This window comes from Xyrauchen texanus, chromosome 16, assembly GCF_025860055.1.
Source record: "Xyrauchen texanus isolate HMW12.3.18 chromosome 16, RBS_HiC_50CHRs, whole genome shotgun sequence".
Taxonomy (NCBI): Eukaryota; Metazoa; Chordata; class Actinopteri; order Cypriniformes; family Catostomidae; genus Xyrauchen; species Xyrauchen texanus.
Window position 1 is genome coordinate 45,515,088 of NC_068291.1, and position 22,500 is coordinate 45,537,587.

Here is a 22,500-nt window from a genome sequence, read left to right on the forward strand (position 1 = left end):
TTCATTCATTTTTCATCATATCGGTCACATTTGAGCTTTTTAATAATGAACAAATCCATGTATTTAATCAATAAATATGATACATATTTATTGTTTAATAACGTAATGCACATTAGTGTCTACAGCTGTGTCTGAATTCACTCGTTTACACACACGTGGTGTTCACTATGTAGTGAACGAGTGAACAAGTGAGCGGTTTCAGACGCTAGCGTGGGTGTTCGTTCGGGTTCCCGCTCTTTATGAGCAATGAATAGTAGTTTGTGATGTCTGGAAACAAGGACTTCTTTTTTTTGGATAGATTTTGCGACTTTAATGGCAATATTACCAGATGTTTCTGTCTTCTCTGCATTTTACATTGAGAGTGTTCATTCAGATTTACATTCAGAGGAAGTTTCAGTGCTCAAGTGTTTTAAGAGTTGCAGTATTAGTGCAGAGTTATATTAATGACCGTGGGAACCCTGGTTCATACATTAATGCCTTTGACGCTAGTACGGCGAGATGATGTATGTTTTCCATCCTAATGCTGAAGTCCTTTAGTTACCATGGCAACTGATACAGCTCACTGTCTGAGCAAACGGATTTATGTGCAGTGTGAACAAAGGCTACTAAACATTAAAGCAGTCTGATCTCTAAACCGCCTCTAACCTCAGCACTATCACAACAGTGCTGAACAGTGGGTCAAAGGTCATGTGAAGATCTCGGCTGTTTTATTGTGTGATGTGACAGGGGGGGTCTGTAGGATCAGCAGCTCACAGTCTCTCCAGGAACCAGATCTCGTTCTGTCGATTGGCCGCCGCCGGGTTTGTGTATCCAGCCACGATGAAGGAGTCGTTGACGCAGACGGATGGTGAATCTAGAACCTCCGCCAGACTGTGGACCTCACGAATGATCGACAGCTCGTTAGTAGTGCCAGTGAACGCCCTGAAATCACAAACACGACGATGCTTTTTAAAGGAACGTCCTCAGTTACAGTGAGGAAAATAAGTATTTGAACACCCTGCTATTTTGCAAGTTCTCCCACTTGGAAATCATGGAGGGGTCTGAAATTGTCATCGTAGGTGCATGTCCACTGTGAGAGACATAATCTAAAAAACAAAATCCAGAAATCACAATGTATGATTTTTTAACTATTTATTTGTATAATACAGCTGCAAATAAGTATTTGAACACCTGTCTATCAGCTAGAATTCTGACCCTCAAAGACCTGTTAGTCTGCCTTTAAAATGTCCACCTCCACTCCATTTATTATCCTAAATTAGATGCACCTGTTTGAGGTTGTTAGCTGCATAAAGACACCTGTCCACCCCATACAATCAGTAAGAATCCAACTACTAACATGACCAAGACCAAAGAGCTGTCCAAAGACACTAGAGACAAAATTGTACACCTCCAGAAGGCTGGAAAGGGCTACGGGGAAATTGCCAAGCAGCTTGGTGAAAAAAGGTCCACTGTTGGAGCAATCATTAGAAAATGGAAGAAGCTAAACATGACTGTCAATCTCCCTCGGACTGGGGCTCCATGCAAGATCTCACCTCGTGGGGTCTCAATGATCCTAAGAAAGGTGAGAAATCAGCCCAGAACTACACGGGAGGAGCTGGTCAATGACCTGAAAAGAGCTGGGACCACCGTTTCCAAGGTTACTGTTGGTAATACACCAAGACGTCATGGTTTGAAATCATGCATGGCACGGAAGGTTCCCCTGCTTAAACCAGCACATGTCAAGGCCCGTCTTAAGTTTGCCAATGACCATTTGGGTGATCCAGAGGAGTCATGGGAGAAAGTCATGTGGTCAGATGAGACCAAAATAGAACTTTTTGGTCATAATTCCACTAACCGTGTTTGGAGGAAGAAGAAGGATGAGTACCATCCCAAGAACACCATCCCTACTGTGAAGCATGGGGGTGGTAGCATCATGCTTTGGGGGTGTTTTTCTGCACATGGGACAGGGCGACTGCACTGTATTAAGGAGAGGATGACCGGGGCCATGTATTGCGAGATTTTGGGGCACAACCTCCTTCCCTCAGTTAGAGCATTGAAGATGGGTCGAGGCTGGGTCTTCCAACATGACAATGACCCGAAGCACACAGCCAGGATAACCAAGGAGTGGCTCTGTAAGAAGCATATCAAGGTTCTGGCGTGGCCTAGCCAGTCTCCAGACCTAAACCCAATAGAGAATCTTTGGAGGGAGCTCAAACTCCGTGTTTCTCAGCTGACAGCCCAGAAACCTGACTGATCTAGAGAAGATCTGTGTGGAGGAGTGGGCCAAAATCCCTCCTGCAGTGTGTGCAAACCTGGTGAAAAACTACAGGAAGCGTTTGACCTCTGTAATTGCAAACAAAGGCTACTGTACCAAATATTAACATTGATTTTCTCAGGTGTTCAAATACTTATTTGCAGCTGTATCATACAAATAAATAGTTAAAAAATCATACATTGTGATTTCTGGATTTTTTTTTTTTAGATTATGTCTCTCACAGTGGACATGCACCTACGATGACAATTTCAGACCCCTCCATGATTTCCAAGTGGGAGAACTTGCAAAATAGCAGGGTGTTCAAATACTTATTTTCCTCACTGTATAACCATGTTAAAGTGACAGTACACCAGAAATGAAAATTCTGTCATCATTTACTCACCCTCATGCCATCTACTGCAGAACACAAATGAAGATGTTTAGAAGAATATCTCTGCTATGTAGGTCCATAGCTAGAAGCTCCAAAAAGCACATAAAGGCAGTACAAAGCGTAATCCAAAGGACTCCAATGGTATAATCCATGTCTTCAGAAGTAATCCAATCGGTTTTGGGTGAGAACAGACCAAAATAAAACTCCTTTTTCACTGTAAATGTTGACATCAGCAGTCTCCTTCGCAATCACTGTTTTACACTTCCTATAGCGCCATCTAGTGCTCTTCTCATACGCTTAGCAAGTGTTATTGCCTAGAGACTGCGTGTGACCAGATGTGCTGATGAATAAGGAGTTATATTTTGAAATTACATCTCGATATTTTTCAGCCTATTAACGACGTTCGATATATATCTCATAATTATGTATGTTCTCTGAAATGGCTCAAAAGTGATTTAAAAAATAAATAAAAAATGTATCAGAGGAACCATCATTTTAAGCTGAACGGCCACTGTAGCCAAATACATTCAATATTGTAAAGACATTAAATAAAAATGAAAAAGACATGTTTCCCAACAGTTTTGCTCTAAATGAACACGAGGGAGAATGAGATCTAATCATTGATGTACACTTTTATATTTCTATACAATGACACATTGTAGCTTAACTAAAGCATTATTTACCAACATGTAGAGGATTAGATTGGTTTTATTTAAAGGTCATACATTTCTTTCCTATTTACTTCCCTGGAGCTTTTATTTTGACACTGAAAGTGCTCTGCCTCTGAAGCGCTGCTGTCACTCATTTCTGCTGTACTGTGCAGCCTGTGTAGATTTGTTTAATCATTTGTAGCGGTTTCTAAAGTTTGGAACTGCCCCAGTGTCTGAACACTTTATTTCTTTCATTATTCATGTGATCTGCTCTAACAGCGGTAAAAACATGCGTGCACAGAACAGCCCGTCACCCATTCCAAAGTGCACACAGACCATGTTTATCTTTTATCACAGCCAATTGCAATTTTTTATTATTTTGATTATTTATGCTGCACAGAAGCATCGTGAAATTAGTCTACTGATGCACTCTTTATGCAACTTAAACCCACACCTCTCATATCACTTCTGAAGACATGGATTAAAAACACAGGGGTCTTATGGATTACTTTTATGCTGCCTTTATGTGCTTTTTGAGCTTCAAAGTTCTGATAACCATTCACTTGCATTGTATGGACCTACAGAGATGAAATATTCTTCTAAACATCTTCATTTGTGTTCTGCAGAAGAAAGTAAGTCACACATCTGAGTAAATGATGAGAATCCCTTTAAGGTTACCACAGACAGACAATAATTTAGATGCGTCACTCAGAGTATAAACAAACACTTACTCTTACACTGGAGGTCTACGGGGTGAGTGTACCAGAGCGTTTAGAAGCAAAACGGCACTGTGTGTTTTTAAGCTCTAAAGTGTCTGAATCGACTATAAACTACTATAAATCATTTATTTATATAAACGACCAGGTTTATCAGAACACACCTGGTGTAGACGACAGTAGCGGCCACTGCTTTCGATGGCGATCTCGGAGTCGTGCGGCGCTGGCGGGTCGCTCTGGTGTGGAATGGGCAGGTAATACGCTACAGTGACCGCTCGGGACAGTGTTGTGTGCATCTCATCTGTACCCACCACCGTCACGATGGGGATCGTCATGCCCAGATAACTCCCTGCAGATAAGAGAGAGAAACTAAACCTGTGAGATCAGAAGTGTGTATTTCTGATTGTTTATGAAGGCAATGAGCGTCTGTTGTTATAGTTATAATATCGTGTCAATATGAGAGTGTGACACCTGCAGTGTTCTGTTGACAGATATATCTCATGATCTTCATGAAGCCGTAGCAGATGCTCTGTTCATACGTGTCCTCATGAATGGTGATACACGCCCAGTGCGCCTTCTCATAGTGCCGCTTCTCATACAACACCTCACCACACTACACACACACACACACACACACACACACACACACTTCTGAATCAACAGTCTCTTTGTCTCTTGTAGTTTTAGTGCTGTTTAGCTTCAGTGGAGGAATAAACTACTGACCATAATCCTCATTTAATTCTGAAATATACAAGTACATATACATTAATGGTTAGTTTTATATTTGATGCATTGTAATAATAACTATTGCATTAATGAAATGTGTATCATTTTTGGATTTCACAATAATGTTAGCATATATCATTTCAGTAATTCATTATAATAATGCTGCGTGAAAGCTGAAATATGTAACTGTAAAGTATGTGTTGGAATACTTCTATCCCGGTTTCATATGCAGAGAAATCCTTTCAGTCATTCTTGGATCATTTTCTGGAAACTGTTTGTTTTGAGCTGACCCGTCTCAAGAGAGAAAATAGTCATGAGGGAACTCAAAACTAACCCTGTCCTCTTCAGGGGCTTCGTGAGAAAGCTGTTTTGAAAAGTGTATTTTTGCAATCCTGTTTGGTGGCGCTAGTGGCTCTCAAGTTCCATACTTCAGCATGAAATGATTAAATCTAATGATTTGAGCTCATATTAATATATTCAATTATGACTCGAATGCATTTCAATACATCTAACAGTGTGTGTGTGATTTTCACATGTTTTTGTACCTTCTCCTTGCGTGTGATGAGCGTGAACGGACGCCTCGCGCATGTGTGTGCCGTCATTATTAGAGGTGATCTGCTGGATCGGTTCTGCCATGTCTGAAAACAGAGAAAGAGATTCATGATAACAGTCGCAGGTGTGAGTTATGACACTGTACACAGAGACGCTTATGTCTGCTCCGTTGTACCTGCTGCCCTCAATGACTTTAAATCTGTGATGTGATCTTCAGAGACGTTTGGCAGAGCTTTACCCGCCCTGTGCCCGTTGCCAGCACATCCACCCTGCAGGACACTAATGAGTGCAGACAGCTAACTCTAGTGCACTACACTAATCACACACGTGACCGAGCTCTCCGTCTGTCACACACTGGTGTAAATATCAATGTATGATATTAATCTCTAGTTTAGTGAAACATTTGAGTGTTTGTGTTGATACTGTGTGAGTGTTCAATCTCAACACCGCCCAGACTGCACAAACACACATAATTAGGACTGATTCATTATCTCTCTTGGGGCTTTCACAACGTATTGTCATATTTCTAGGGCTGGCCCTGATAGTCGAAAGCAAGTTTTGATTGGTCGGTTGGTCACAAAAATAAATGATAATAAATAAATGTCCACAGGAAACTGATGAACACCGGTGTTACCGCTGATTGGACGTTAGGTGGTACTAAAGGGGTAATTTTCGGTAAACATGTTTAGGGTTAAACTTACACAATAAAGCAAGACACCTTGATTTCAAACTTTGAACTTATTTTAACAATAATTCAAATGAAACTGTGCAGTTAAAGTGTGTGTTATTTAACTTTTGGAACAGTTGTGAACATCTCTCTGACAGAACCTGCTTCATCTGTGCGTTCTCTACCGGTCGTGTATTTATGGGAATTACATCAGGTGTGTGAATAAATTCATTTTGTTTCCTCCTTCACGATATATATACTGTGTGTGTGTCTGTCTGAGTGTACGCATGTGTATGCGAGAGTGCGCGTGTGTCTGTCTGTGTGTACGCGTGTCTGTGTGCGCGCGTGTTTGTGTGCGCGTGTGTGTCTGTGTGCGTGCGCGCGTGTGTATGTGAGTTTGCGCGCGTGTGTGTCTGAGTGCGCGTCTGTGCGCGCGTCTGTGTGTGTGCGCACGCGCGCGTGTCTGTCTGTGTGTGTGCACGTGTGTTTTGTGTGTGTGCGTGCGTGTGTCTGTGCGCGTGTGTTTTGTGTGTGTGTGTGTGTGTGCGCCTGTGTGCACGCGTGTGTGTGTGTGTGTTTTGTGTGTTTGTGCGCGCGCGTCTGTGCGCACGTGTCTGTGTGTGCGCGCGTGTGTCTGTGTGCGCGTGTTTTGTGCGCGTCTGTGTGTGCGCGCGCGTGTGTGTGTGTATGTGAGAGTTTGTATGCGAGAGCTTGTGTGTGTGTGTGTGTTTATATACATACGCATCTCGCAAAATATCCAATTACATCGGCAGGATCAGTGAATATTCTTGCTTTAGTGATTTTACATTGAAAATTAAATTATTTAAAAAAACAAAAAACTTTTACTCCAAATGAAAGGAACAAGAAATGTAAATAAGTGCTAAAATATGATATATATCTATACGTGAATCGGTTTCCATTTACCATCAGCAAGAATCTGGCCTAAACATGCAGCTGGAAAATTCCTGAAGACATAAAAACAATTGTAATAATAATTGTAATGATGATAATAATCACTGAACTCATGTTTGGTGTTATTGTATATAGTTTGTATTATTGTACAGGCTGCAGAGTTGCGTTCACAATAAACCGTTCTGTGGAAATAAAGTGATCTGAGATGTCGGAGGTCATTTGAAAGTGTCTTTACACGCGTGTGTTCCACGAGTCTGCACGCTTCTGTATCAGCACATATATATATATACGGCTTTCTGTCGTCTGCACTGAAGGATGTAATAAAGAGTGTTTCTTCAAGCAATGTTCACAATGTTCAGACGGTCTGTTGCTGCTGTTCCCGACACATTCACAATCATTCCCGCCATGGCTCCTTTCATGTGTGCGCTTGTTCAATGTGTATTTATCAGTATTGCTCTGTAATGTACAACAGTGTTCGCAATATTACTGATGACATCATCCTCAGATCTCAACTCATTTTCTGATGCCCCCCAAAATATATATATATTCAAGTAATTAAATGAATATTATAAACGTAAGCCTAGTCGAGACTAATGGCTTAAATTAACTGACTGACTAGGAAAATGTTTGGTCGGGGCAGCCTTATATATGTCTCTTATGAGGTCATGTTTACATGTTTAACTTCACATAAATCAAATGAGGAAATCTGGATGTATGATTTCCTTTTAATGCTTTAAAAATGCATATCTGAACAGAACTGGACCTGTCAGCTGCTGATAATCTGAATCGGGTCAGAACCGCTTCTCCTGCAGCACACGTGAATCATGGAAACATCCGTACAGGATAATGAAATCACACACAACTACAGGTGTACCGATATATCGGGTTACCAATTAATCGGTGCCAATAGTTGCTTTTTGGAATTATCGGTTATTAATATCTATGCCCGTTGTTGCCGATGGCTTATAACATTATAACATATGAATGTTTCTGGATATTATTGGGTTGTTATTGCTATTCATTTTAGAGCCTCAATGTGTTTTGCCCTTCATAGGAAAGAATAAGAGTTTTGTGAATCATTATCAGCCTTTTGCACATAGCTCCTCTGAACCATGTGTACATGTGAAACTCTCATTATAACATGTATGACTGTGCTGAGCTTCATGTAAATCCATTATAGGATCAGTGTGTGTGTGTGTGTTGCACTTTTGTGTTATTGTTTTACTTTCAGAAATATGTTCTGACACTGTCTTGCATATTCATATCTTCATAACTACATGTGAGATCAGTCATGTGTTTTCCTCACTGAATAATGCCGCACAACTATATTACGGTTAATAATGCTGATCACTGTAACTTAAAGCTGTAATCCTCTTTAGTAATGTTGTTTACTCGAATAAAACTGTGTGCTAAAATGAGCCACGCAGATAACGGAGAGGATTTATTACTGTTAAAGTCTATTGTTACAAATGTTTATTACACAGGATGATAATATGTATTGTAAGTACTTTTAGAATAACGCTACATTAGTTAACATTTTCTCTAAACGCCAACTAATGGAACCTTATTTTATCTACTACCGATACATAGTAACAACCTTTTGTAATAAAGCATTTGTAACAATAGACCTTTATTAACAGTTAAAAACAGTTACAATGAACTAAAATGATCAATATTTTGCACACTTATTAATACAAAAGCTGCATATTTTATCATTTAGTTAATGCACTTTAAACTAACATGAATTAACCCTGAACAATTGTATTTGTATTTATTAAAATGACAGTTTAATACTGTAAAACATATATTATTCATTGTTAGTTCATGATGTCTAACGCATTTACTAATGTAACCTTATTATAAAGTGCTACTATATATCGTTATTTCTACTTCCGCTTTGTATTTTCAGTGTTTTGCAGCTGTTTAAACACTCATGTACAGAATTATTACAGCGAGGTTGATATGATGGCTAGAAATGCTGCTGACTATGTAGGGCACTAACAGTGATTAGAGACACCGCCTGTGTGTAAACTGGGTCACTGGTGTGTTGCACCGCATCTGTGTTGTTTATGTAGAGTAAGGAGTGAGTTGTTGTTGTTGTTGTTGTTGTTTTCTGACCTGTGGGCACCTCCACCTGGTGTCCGCGCGCCACGTCTCTCCAGTATCGCAGGAGTCTGTCCTGCTGCTCCTCCTCCTCCTCTTCCTCCTCAGGACTGTCCGACAGCTGCTCCTCCGACACGGACTCCAGATCCTCCAGTGTGATCATCTCCCCTCCGCCGCCGCCGCTCATCTGACACCCGCCGCGATCCATCACAACGACCAATCTCGACGAATAAACTCTGTGATCGTCTTTAAAACCGCCGTCTCGCGCTAATCATGGCCCTCACACACTTTACCGACTCTTACACGGATTTGTGCTGTTCGTGTACCTCAGCGCAGAACATTTAAACCCGATAGTTTCGGCTAATCTCACGCTAATCGTCGTGTGCCGCTGTGTACGTGTAATTTATGCGGTCGTGACGTTTATAAGTGGAGTCTTGGTCACGTGGCAGCACAAGCTCCGCCCTCCTCTCACAGAATCATATAAATGTCTCTAATAACTCTAATGTTTCTATCTTTAGTACAAGTATAACACGGTTCCACCTTTTAAAGTTAAGAAAATTAATTTTTAATCTGACAGTCACAGATAGCGCCTGTAGTGTCTGAAGCATTTGACAAACTTATAAAATAATTTGTATTGTGTTCGACTGATCTAGAGAGGTTTCTGATGTCATATAAACTGATATATACTATTTATTAACAGCCCAAATTGTGAAAAATAAATTAACACTTTTTCTTTTTTTTTATGTACTCGGTTCACAAAAATATTGAGTACGATAAGGTACATTATCCATTGAGCTTACATCTCTATATGATCAATCCAGCACTGCTGTGATGCTGATCATCATCAAACAGGCCCAAATATCAGTTTATAATATAAATAATATACTATTTATCCACAATAACACACAACTCTGTTTGTGTGTGTGTATGTGTTTGTTTGTGTGTGTGTATTGTGTAGTGTGTGTGTATGTGTGTATACTGTGTTTGTGTGTGTGTGTGTGAGTGTGTGTGTACTGTGTTTGATTGTGTGTGTGTGTGTTTGTGTGTGTATACTGTGTGTATTGTGTGTGTATAGTGTGTCTGTGTGTGTATACTGTGTTTGTGTGTGTATGCTGTCTGTGTGTGTATATACTGTGTTTGTGTGTGTATGCTGTCTGTGTGTGTATACTGTGTTTGTGTGTGTATACTGTCTGTGTGTGTATACTGTGTTTGTGTGTGTATGCTGTCTGTGTGTGTATACTGTGTTTGTGTGTGTATGCTGTCTGTGTGTGTATACTGTGTTTGTGTGTGTATGCTGTCTGTGTGTGTATACTGTGTTTGTGTGTGTATGCTGTCTGTGTGTGTATACTGTGTTTGTGTGTGTGTGTGTGAGTGTGTGTGTACTGTGTTTGATTGTGTGTGTGTGTGTTTGTGTGTGTATACTGTGTGTATTGTGTGTGTATAGTGTGTCTGTGTGTATACTGTGTTTGTGTGTGTATGCTGTCTGTGTGTGTATATACTGTGTTTGTGTGTGTATGCTGTCTGTGTGTGTATATACTGTGTTTGTGTGTGTATACTGTGTTTGTGTGTGTATACTGTGTTTGTGTGTGTATGCTGTCTGTGTGTGTATACTGTGTTTGTGTGTGTATACTGTGTTTGTGTGTGTATGCTGTCTGTGTGTGTATACTGTGTTTGTGTGTGTATACTGTCTGTGTGTGTATACTGTGTTTGTGTGTGTATACTGTGTTTGTGTGTGTATACTGTGTTTGTGTGTGTATGCTGTCTGTGTGTGTATACTGTGTTTGTGTGTGTATGCTGTCTGTGTGTGTATACTGTGTTTGTGTGTGTATGCTGTCTGTGTGTGTATGCTGTGTTTGTGTGTGTATACTGTCTGTGTGTGTATACTGTGTTTGTGTGTGTACTGTCTGTGTGTGTATACTGTGTTTGTGTGTGTATGCTGTCTGTGTGTGTATGCTGTGTTTGTGTGTGTATACTGTCTGTGTGTGTATACTGTGTTTGTGTGTGTATGCTGTCTGTGTGTGTATACTGTGTTTGTGTGTGTATACTGTGTTTGTGTGTGTATGCTGTCTGTGTGTGTATACTGTGTTTGTGTGTGTATGCTGTCTGTGTGTGTATACTGTGTTTGTGTGTGTATGCTGTCTGTGTGTGTATACTGTGTTTGTGTGTGTATGCTGTCTGTGTGTGTATACTGTGTTTGTGTGTGTATGCTGTCTGTGTGTGTATACTGTGTTTGTGTGTGTATGCTGTCTGTGTGTGTATACTGTGTTTGTGTGTGTATACTGTCTGTGTGTGTATACTGTGTTTGTGTGTGTATACTGTCTGTGTGTGTATACTGTGTTTGTGTGTGTATGCTGTCTGTGTGTGTATACTGTGTTGTGTGTGTATACTGTGTTTGTGTGTGTATGCTGTCTGTGTGTGTATACTGTGTTTGTGTGTATACTGTCTGTGTGTGTATACTGTGTTTGTGTGTATACTGTGCTTGTGTGTATACTGTGTTTGTGTGTGTATGCTGTCTGTGTGTGTATACTGTGTTTGTGTGTGTATGCTGTCTGTGTGTGTATACTGTGTTTGTGTGTGTATGCTGTCTGTGTGTGTATACTGTGTTTGTGTGTGTATACTGTCTGTGTGTGTATACTGTGTTTGTGTGTGTATACTGTGTTTGTGTGTGTATACTGTGTTTGTGTGTGTATGCTGTCTGTGTGTGTATACTGTGTTTGTGTGTGTATGCTGTCTGTGTGTGTATACTGTGTTTGTGTGTGTATACTGTGTTTGTGTGTGTATACTGTGTTTGTGTGTGTATGCTGTCTGTGTGTGTATACTGTGTTTGTGTGTGTATACTGTGTTTGTGTGTGTATGCTGTCTGTGTGTGTATACTGTGTTTGTGTGTGTATACTGTCTGTGTGTGTATACTGTGTTTGTGTGTGTATACTGTGTTTGTGTGTGTATACTGTGTTTGTGTGTGTATGCTGTCTGTGTGTGTATACTGTGTTTGTGTGTGTATGCTGTCTGTGTGTGTATACTGTGTTTGTGTGTGTATGCTGTCTGTGTGTGTATACTGTGTTTGTGTGTGTATGCTGTCTGTGTGTGTATGCTGTCTGTGTGTGTATACTGTGTTTGTGTGTGTATACTGTGTTTGTGTGTGTATGCTGTCTGTGTGTGTATACTGTGTTTGTGTGTGTATGCTGTCTGTGTGTGTATACTGTGTTTGTGTGTGTATGCTGTCTGTGTGTGTATACTGTGTTTGTGTGTGTATGCTGTCTGTGTGTGTATACTGTGTTTGTGTGTGTATGCTGTCTGTGTGTGTATACTGTGTTTGTGTGTGTATGCTGTCTGTGTGTGTATACTGTGTTTGTGTGTGTATACTGTCTGTGTGTGTATACTGTGTTTGTGTGTGTATACTGTCTGTGTGTGTATACTGTGTTTGTGTGTGTATGCTGTCTGTGTGTGTATACTGTGTTTGTGTGTGTATACTGTGTTTGTGTGTGTATACTGTGTTTGTGTGTGTATACTGTGTTTGTGTGTGTATACTGTGTTTGTGTGTGTATGCTGTCTGTGTGTGTATACTGTGTTTGTGTGTGTATGCTGTCTGTGTGTGTATACTGTGTTTGTGTGTGTATACTGTGTTTGTGTGTGTATGCTGTCTGTGTGTGTATACTGTGTTTGTGTGTGTATGCTGTCTGTGTGTGTATACTGTGTTTGTGTGTGTATGCTGTCTGTGTGTGTATACTGTGTTTGTGTGTGTATGCTGTCTGTGTGTGTATACTGTCTGTGTGTGTATGCTGTCTGTGTGTGTATACTGTGTTTGTGTGTGTATACTGTGTTTGTGTGTGTATGCTGTCTGTGTGTGTATACTGTGTTTGTGTGTGTATACTGTCTGTGTGTGTATACTGTGTTTGTGTGTGTATGCTGTCTGTGTGTGTATACTGTGTTTGTGTGTGTATACTGTGTTTGTGTGTGTATGCTGTCTGTGTGTGTATACTGTGTTTGTGTGTGTATGCTGTCTGTGTGTGTATACTGTGTTTGTGTGTGTATGCTGTCTGTGTGTGTATACTGTGTTTGTGTGTGTATACTGTCTGTGTGTGTATACTGTGTTTGTGTGTGTATGCTGTCTGTGTGTGTATACTGTGTCTGTGTGTGTATGCTGTCTGTGTGTGTATACTGTGTCTGTGTGTGTATACTGTGTTTGTGTGTGTATACTGTCTGTGTGTGTATACTGTGTCTGTGTGTGTATGCTGTCTGTGTGTGTATACTGTGTTTGTGTGTGTATACTGTGTTTGTGTGTGTATGCTGTCTGTGTGTGTATACTGTGTTTGTGTGTGTATGCTGTCTGTGTGTGTATACTGTGTTTGTGTGTGTATACTGTCTGTGTGTGTATACTGTGTTTGTGTGTGTATGCTGTCTGTGTGTGTATACTGTGTTTGTGTGTGTATGCTGTCTGTGTGTGTATACTGTGTTTGTGTGTGTATGCTGTCTGTGTGTGTATACTGTGTTTGTGTGTGTATGCTGTCTGTGTGTGTATACTGTGTTTGTGTGTGTATGCTGTCTGTGTGTGTATACTGTGTTTGTGTGTGTATGCTGTCTGTGTGTGTATACTGTGTTTGTGTGTGTATGCTGTCTGTGTGTGTATACTGTGTTTGTGTGTGTATGCTGTCTGTGTGTGTATACTGTGTTTGTGTGTGTATGCTGTCTGTGTGTGTATACTGTGTTTGTGTGTGTATGCTGTCTGTGTGTGTATACTGTGTTTGTGTGTGTATGCTGTCTGTGTGTGTATACTGTGTTTGTGTGTGTATGCTGTCTGTGTGTGTGATACTGTGTTTGTGTGTGTATGCTGTCTGTGTGTGTATACTGTGTTTGTGTGTGTATGCTGTCTGTGTGTGTATACTGTGTTTGTGTGTGTATGCTGTCTGTGTGTGTATACTGTGTTTGTGTGTGTATGCTGTCTGTGTGTGTATACTGTGTTTGTGTGTGTATGCTGTCTGTGTGTGTATACTGTGTTTGTGTGTGTATGCTGTCTGTGTGTGTATACTGTGTTTGTGTGTGTATGCTGTCTGTGTGTGTATACTGTGTTTGTACACATATTTTAATATTTAAAACATTACTTTGAAGCTGTATACAGTATAATACTTTTCTCCAGACCACTGAGGCGATACTGTGTCATCTGTACTTATACTGTTGATCATGATTATCTCATGTCTGTTCCAGTGTAAGAATGCATCATGAACATATGTAATCTTGACCATATAAAGCCTTTAAGGCTGAGCAGCCTGTCAGGAACAGCTCAGGGCACCTTTCTCCCATTGTGATCTTGTGAACTCGGGTGGGGGTGGTCGGGCAGAGATCCAGCATTTCAAACCCCTTTTCCTTCATTTAATTTTAGAATTTATTTTAGTCAGTGTACATCTGTACTCCTCTGTTTTAACTAATAACATGCAAATTATTGAATTGTACTTTTACACACTGCACATATCATTCAAACATTCACCGTGTAGGTTTAAAAAGTATGTGAACCCTAGCCTAATGATGTCAACAAAAGCTAATTGGAGTCAGGAGTTAATGAAATGAGATTGGAGGTGTGGGTTAGAGATACTTTGACTTTGTTTATCAAGATATCTACAGGATAATGTCAGGGTGGCAGTGTGCCAGCTGAAGCTCAGTAGAAGTTGAGTGATGCAGCAGGACAATGACACTAAACATCGAAGTAAATCCACTACAGAATGACTTCAGAAAAAGAAAATCCACTTTTGGAGTGTCCCAGTCAGAGTCCAGAACCCAATAGAGATGCTGTGGAATGACCTCAAGAGAGACTCCACACATCCTAAGAATATGAGCTGAAGCAGTTCTGTGAGGAAGAATGATCCAATATTCCTTCTGAACGTTGTGCAGGTCGAATCGCGATCTACCGGAAAGGCTTGATTGAGGTTATTGCTGTCAAACATAATCAGCCAGTTATTAAATCCAAGGGTTCACTTACTTTTTCCAAAGCACTGTGAATGTTTAATGGGACGTGTTCAATAAAGACATGAAAGATTATAATTGTTTGTGTACTTGTGACTTTGATGAAGATGAAAATCACATTTCATGACCAATTAATACAGAGAACCAGCTACTTTCAAAGGGTTCACATACTTTTTCTTGGCACTGTATATCTAGTTCTCAGCAGGAAACCGTTGGAGTGTGTACTCGGGTAGGGAATGAGGTTTTGCCCCAAGTGAAGGAGTTCAAGTACCTCGGGTCTTGTTCACGAGTGAGGGACAATGGGCGGGAGGTTGGCCGGAGAATCGGGGCAGCGGGGCGTATTGCACTGCGCTCTATCGCACCGTTGGCACGAAAAGAGAGCTGGAAGGCAAAGCTCTCGATCTACCGGTCAATTTTTGTTCCTACCCTCACCTGTGGTCATGAAGGCTGGGTCATGACCAAAAGAACTAGGTCGCGAGTACAAGCGGCCGAAATGGGCTTCCTCAGAAGGGTGGCGGGCTTCTCCCTTAGAGATAGGGTGAGGAGCTCAGTCATCCGTGAGGAGCTCGGAGTAGAGCCGCTGATCCTTTGTGTCGAAAGGAGTCAGTTGAGGTGGTTTGGGCATCTGGTAAGGATGCCCCCTGGCCGCCTCCCTAGGGAGGTGTTTCCGGCACGTCCAGCTGGGAGGAGGCCTCGGGGAAGACCCAGGATTAGGTGGAGAGATTACATCACCACATTGGCCTGGGAACGCCTCGGGGTCCCCCAGTCAGAGCTGGTTAATGTGGCTCGGGATAGGGAAGTTTGGGGCCCCCTGCTGGAGCTGCTGCCCCGCCGACCGACTTCGGATAAGCCGGATGAAGATGGACCGGATGTATATTTAGTACAGACAGGCTTAATACATCTACTGTATTGACCAGTAGCACATCCACATTCCTGTTGTGTGACTTTTAGTCCTAAACTCGAATATTTAACTGGATCGTGGATCGTAACTGGAGTCAGAAATGACCAGCAACTCGGTTTAAACCTTGTTCATTTAAGCTCGTCTTGTATGTAAAGTTGCTCGTGTTGTGTCATATGGAGAAGATGTGAGAATAAAGCGATTCCTGAGTGAATTTGAGTCACTCAGTGGTGAATATTGAATATGACGCAGAAGTGTTTTTGTCATATAATGAGTGTTTTAAGGTTGTTGTGTTTTGAGGCTCTCAGGAGAAAGAACTGCTTCCACAGTTATTATTGTGCTCTGAATCACCTGTGCGCGGCTCACATTGTGTGGAAGGTCTATTGTGCGGCTGAAAGAAACCTCTTTGTCTGTCCTGCTTTTCTTCGTAGGTTTTGGAGAAGTTTACATCTCGTCTGACCCAGATGAGGCTGTTGAGTCATCGTGACCTCCGCTCACTTACCAAGTACCAGATCATACTGGCCCGAGAACAGTTCAGACGAAACCCACCGCCACACATCATGGTACAGTACCGCACCTGCATCATCTGCACACACTGAATCACGGGTCATTGCCTCGCCGCTGTACATGTTGACGTGCTGATGTTTGGCAGGGGGGGCAGCACGGGGCTCTCGAGGGGGATTTCGCCCTCTGCATCAGTCTGTATCATGGGTTAGAGTTACTGCAGCAGATGGGCCTCCGATCGCTCTTCCTCTTCTTCCAGAACATCATCTCTGGACCTAAAGGTGCTCTTCTACACACACACATTCATCAGGTGCTTCTGTGGTGTTCAGACGAGCTGATTTGAGCGTTGTTTTCTCAGAATCGTCTCGTGTCAGGAATGAACTTCAGAGGAGTCCAGTCTTCATGGATCTCTACAGAGATATGGAGACGATGTTTACCACATCCAGCAGAGGTGATGTGTCATTTATGCAGAATGCCACCAAACCCGTCTGACTTGAACCCAAAAATGTTATTCAGTGAAAGCATATAGTGACCGGAGGCAGTCAAGCTCCATAAAGTCCCATAATAGTGCAGGTATCAGATGAGTAGTGCTCGTGACTCTCATCTGAAGGAACCGACCCAAACACATCTCCTTTTGTGTTCCATGAAAGACATACGGGTTTGGAAAGACATGAAAGTGAGCAAATGATGTTTCCTTTATGACTGAACAATCCCTCTAAACATCATGCGTTTCATTTGCAGAGTCTGAAGAGCGTCACGTCTACAGTCATCCGAAACTACAGAAACTGGACGAGGTCGTTTTACAGCACTTTAAATCATGGGCTGAGAGCGCAGGTGAATATTACATGTGATCTGTTCATGAGGTCACACATGAGCCTTCACAAAAGATGTGGAGAAGATATTGACATTTCCAAATCAGTTCAGATGTTCACCCATAAAACAAGACTTTCATCTTAAACATAAAGGACAGCTTGACTGTTCTCCATTTGATTATTTGACCAGCAGTGATGATCAGATCAGTGACACTTTCTCCTAAAGGAGGAATTTTCTAAGATGTCAGTGGCTTCACAAACATACGAGTCGGGGTTAGTGTTCTACAATCAGTAAATCATACCGTTATGTCCATAACAAATCTTTCACATGAACATTAAACACCAATGACCGCTTTAAATGAACCATGTGAAAAAATTTACATGAATTACTTAAATGACTAAAAAAACACTTTGTTGCATAAGTTTTGGTTTATTGCAACATAAATCTGCCCTGAAGCCGTTTCCACACAGAAATGTGTTTATCGCTAATTCACCTCCCAGATGCCCCTTATTGTTTTCCTCTGAAGTTTTGGGGAAAATGGGGAGATTATTGAGATAGTTCGTTGAAATTAGTCAGTTACTGTCATTTTAATTAACAAATAAAAGCAATCAGAAGAAGAGGAATTGCAATATGGAGCAGTTGCTCTGTGATATCGGTCCTGATGTTGCACCTATTGCAGGTTGCCATCGGTTACGACCCAAAAGCGGATCGTCATGACCCTGTACAAGCTGGAGTAAGTATTGGAGAAACTGTCAGTGTCAGTATCAGGATCATCATGGATGTGTTTATGATGTGTGACAGATATTTAAGGAACATTGATGCGTGTAATATCAGTGTTACATACATGATACATTCCTGATATTCAATATTTTAAACATCTAATCTAAAGCATCGCCATGACAACTGCATCATGTCCCGCATATATCTCCAGAAACATTTAACTTTAAAGCACTGATGCTTTTCTCCTTGTATTGTGTATTTATTTTTAATTTAAAACATCTTTGTGGACAGAAATGATATGTTTTATGTATTGTGGGATAATTCAGTGACTGCCGTCTATTATTGTGAATGGTGTGGAAAAGAAACTTTAATAAATAATCGGATGTCTACAGTGATTAATCACAAACAGTGTTCATTCATTTGTTCTCCTTGTACTTGTTGATGACCGATGCATGATCACGAGATATCTGTGTTGATACTCCTGTTAGTGTCCCGTGTGCAGATCGGATCTATATGCCGTAAAGATCAATCCATAATCACATACAATAAATGGGCTTTCAATACTGTCGTCATGGTAACACAGGCTAACGATTGGGAGGGACTCTGTCATGTGACACTACATTTTTGCGTTAATGCCAATTTTATCAACAAAGTGTTTCCAAACCAGTTTTTCGTGACATTTGATGTATCGATGAAGAGTTTATGATCTTGAGTTGAACAGAAAAATATGATGTCGACATTTGTGTTTCCATCAGATTTATTTTGATGCTTAAACTTTTTTTGCCAATAATCCTTGGATGTAAACATAGTTATTGATAACACCAATGACATGAAATCAAGGGAAAACATTCTTTTTAAATTAATTGTTGCTTTTTTGCACACTTGTTAGGACATGCACTAATGCTTCACCTGAGTGAAAAATAAACACGTAAATATCTGTAAATGTCATTTGAATGCTGTAGCAGGTGAAGGGGACAAGAATTTATCAGGCAACTGACATTCAAATAAATGTTCTAAAAATGTTTAAAACTAAATAATAAAAGCCCATTTCTGCCACATAAATTGTGCTTTAGTAAAATTTCAATTATGAGATACAGTGGAGGAGGTTTCAGTGAGTACTGACACTGACTAGCACACCTGGAGTCATGAGTTTGAATCCAGGGCGTGCTGAGTGACTCCAGCCAGGTCTCCTTAGCAACCAAATTGTCCGGTTGCTAGGGAGGGTAGAGACACATGGGGTAACCAAATTGGCCCGGTTGCTAGGGAGGGTAGAGACACATGGGGCAACCAAATTGGCCCGGTTGCTAGGGAGGGTAGAGTCACATGGGGTAACCAAATTGGCCCGGTTGCTACGGAGGGTAGAGACACATGGGGTAACCAAATTGGCCCGGTTGCTAGGGAGGGTAGAGTCACATGGGGTAACCAAATTGGCCCGGTTGCTAGGGAGGGTAGAGTCACATGGGGTAACCAAATTGGCTTGGTTGCTAGGGAGGGTAGAGTCACATGGGGTAACCAAATTGGGCCGGTTGCTAGGGAGGGTAGAGACACATGGGGTAACCAAATTGGCCCGGTTGCTAGGGAGGGTAGAGTCACGTGGAGTAACCAAATTGGGCCGGTTGCTAGGGAGGGTAGAGTCACATGGGGTAACCAAATTGGCCCGGTTGCTAGGGAGGGTAGAGTCACATGGGGTAACCAAATTGGCTTGGTTGCTAGGGAGGGTAGAGTCACATGGGGTAACCAAATTGGGCCGGTTGCTAGGGAGGGTAGAGACACATGGGGTAACCAAATTGGGCCGGTTGCTAGGGAGGGTAGAATCACATGGAGTAACCAAATTGGGCCGGTTGCTAGGGAGGGTAGAGTCACGTGGGGTAACCAAATTGGCTTGGTTGCTAGGGAGGGTAGAGTCACATGGGGTAACCAAATTGGCCCGGTTGCTAGGGAGGGTAGAGTCACATGGGGTAACCAAATTGGCCCGGTTGCTAGGGAGGGTAGAGTCACATGGGGTAACCAAATTGGCTTGGTTGCTAGGGAGGGTAGAGTCACATGGGGTAACCAAATTGGCCGGTTGCTAGGGAGGGTAGAGTCACATGGGGTAACCAAATTGGGCCGGTTGCTAGGGAGGGTAGAGTCACATGGGGTAACCAAATTGGGCCAGTTGCTAGGGAGGGTAGAGTCACATGGGGTAACCAAATTGGGCCGGTTGCTAGGGAGGGTAGAGTCACATGGGGTAACCAAATTGGGCCGGTTTCTAGGGAGGGTAGAGTCACATGGGGTAACCAAATTGGGCCGGTTTCTAGGGAGGGTAGAGTCACATGGGGTAACCTCCTCGTGGTCACTATAATGTGGTTCTCGCTCTCGGTGGGGTGTGTGGTGAGTTGTGCGTGGATGCCGCGGAGAATAGCGTGAAGCCTCCACACGCACTACGTCTCCACGGTAACGCACTCAACGAGTCACGTGATAAGATGCGCTGGATTGACGGTCTCAGGCGGAGGCAACTGAGATTAGTCCTCCACCACCCGGATTGAGGCGAGTCACTACACCACCACGCAGCGCATTGGGAATTGGCTGTTACACATTGGGGAGAAAATCTAAAAATAAATAAATGATTAGATAAATTATGAGATACTCATTATGTATCTCAAATAATGATGCATAATTTTGATTTACCAAAGCACAACATTTCTTCTGTGTGGTGGAAATGGGCTTCCATATTATTCAAACCATTTCATATAAGGTAATAAGATGTTAGATTATAGAATGATGCCTGATAAATGGGGGTTTCTTGATGTTTCATGACTGAAAAGACAAAGACATGTTTGTATAAGGAACGTGAAACACATGATTTGAGGAATATTTGAAATGTTCTGATTATAAAGATATGCACGGTTCTGCACATCTGTTTGTGTGCTGTTCTTCAGTGTGTGATGTTTACTGGTTCAGTTGTGAAGTGTGTCTGTACTCTCCTCTGATTGGTTCAGGCAGTGGCGCAGATGTTGCGAGTACACGCGTGATGATCTTCTCTTCGTTCCGTGAGAGCGTGCAAGAGATCGCCGAGATGTTGACCCGTCATCAGCCACTGGTCAGGGTCATGACCTTTATGGGTCAGGCGTCGGCTGGGAAAGGGGTTCGAGGATTCACACAGAAGGAGCAGCTGGAGGTAAATCACACGAGTGACAGTTTCATTCCATGATCATGAACAACTGGCTCATATCTGTGAACATGCACAAGCTTAATCTGCTAACAACCTTAAATTTAAGCGTTTTCCTTTATCGGGTACGGTCTTCACGGTTTAAGCATAAGCCGATTGGCACCACGATTGATAATACTTGTGTTTGTTGATGTGTGTGTAGGTTGTGCGTCGGTTCCGTGAGGGGGTTTAACACTCTGGTGTCCACGTGTGTTGGTGAAGAGGGTCTGGATATCGGTGAAGTGGATCTCATCGTGTGTTTTGACGCTCAGAAGAATCCCATCCGGCTCGTTCAGCGTATGGGCGGACGGGCGCCAGCTACACGGACGTATTGTCATCATACTAGCGGAAGGACGCGAGGAACGAGTGAGAGAGCGTTCAGTTTCATTGACTGCAGAATGAAAACTACAACAGCAAAACTAATAGAAGAAATGTTCAGCTCAAAATGAAAATTCGGTCATCATTTAATCACTTTGCTCCTGTTTGCAATGTTTGATTAAAACATCTTTCTCTCTCTCAGACGTATAATCAGAGTCAGAGTAACCGGCGCAGTATAAACAAAAGCATCATGGGAAACAAGCACAGCTTCCAGATGTTTCCTCACAGTGTGCGCATGCTGCCCGTCGGCATCACACCAACACTGCACAAGATGCACATCAGCTGCGGTCAGTTTGAACACAGAGACAGCGCACGCACCTCCATAAAGAGTCGGAGGTCATCGCTCGACCCGCAGATCACAGGTATGAGCTGCCGCATCACGCACAACATATTTTCTGAGATATTGCATTATTGAAAATGTGCATTATTCACATAAACGATGATGTTATGGCCATTTGTGAATTGCGATGGCAATGCTCTTGGTTGGTATACAGTGCCAAGAAAAAGTATGTGAACCCTTTGAAAGTAGCTGGTTCTCTGTATTAATTGGTCATGAAATGTGATTTCATCTTCATCAAAGTCACAAGTACACAAACAATTATAATATTTCATGTCTTTATTGAACACGTCCCATTAAACATTCACAGTGCTGTGGAAAAAGTAAGTGTACCCTTGGATTTAATAACTGGCTGATTATGTTTGGCAGCAATAACCTCAATCAAACCATTCCGGTAGATGCGGATTCGACCTGCACAACATTCAGAAGGAATATTGGATCATTCTTCCTCACAGAACTGCTTCAGCTCATATTCTTAGGATGTGTAGAGTCTCTCTTGAGGTCATTCCACAGCATCTCTATTGGGTTCTGGACTCTGACTGGGACACTCCAAAAGTGGATTTTCTTTTTCTGAAGTAATTCTGTAGTGGATTTACTTCGATGTTTAGTGTCATTGTCCTGCTGCATCACTCAACTTCTACTGAGCTTCAGCTGGCACACTGCCACCCTGACATTATCCTGTAGATATCTTGATAAACTTGGGAATTCATTTTTACATCGATGATGACGAGCCCCAAATCATGACGCTGCCTCCACCG

General features: G+C 41.9%; 2 protein-coding genes across 2 annotated transcripts in view; one reads left to right on the forward strand and one right to left on the reverse strand.

The window, feature by feature from the left end:
• The window catches only part of soul3 (heme-binding protein soul3), a 10,069-nt gene extending 732 nt beyond the window's left edge, over nt 1-9,337 (reverse strand). The window contains 7 exon segments of the mRNA XM_052144959.1: nt 1-921; nt 4,155-4,183; nt 4,185-4,339; nt 4,462-4,603; nt 5,262-5,292; nt 5,294-5,354; nt 8,966-9,337. The exon segment at nt 1-921 is cut by the window's left edge and continues 732 nt beyond it. Of these exon segments, the coding sequence (XP_052000919.1) occupies nt 750-921; nt 4,155-4,183; nt 4,185-4,339; nt 4,462-4,603; nt 5,262-5,292; nt 5,294-5,354; nt 8,966-9,158 (783 nt within the window). The 5' untranslated portion in view covers nt 9,159-9,337 and the 3' untranslated portion in view covers nt 1-749.
• The window catches only part of fancm (FA complementation group M), a 72,496-nt gene that overhangs the window by 14,895 nt on the left and 35,101 nt on the right, over nt 1-22,500 (forward strand). The window contains 9 exon segments of the mRNA XM_052144960.1: nt 16,235-16,366; nt 16,456-16,588; nt 16,666-16,758; nt 17,049-17,141; nt 20,831-20,997; nt 21,191-21,210; nt 21,212-21,331; nt 21,333-21,393; nt 21,548-21,767. Coding sequence (XP_052000920.1) covers nt 16,235-16,366; nt 16,456-16,588; nt 16,666-16,758; nt 17,049-17,141; nt 20,831-20,997; nt 21,191-21,210; nt 21,212-21,331; nt 21,333-21,393; nt 21,548-21,767 — 1,039 coding nt within the window.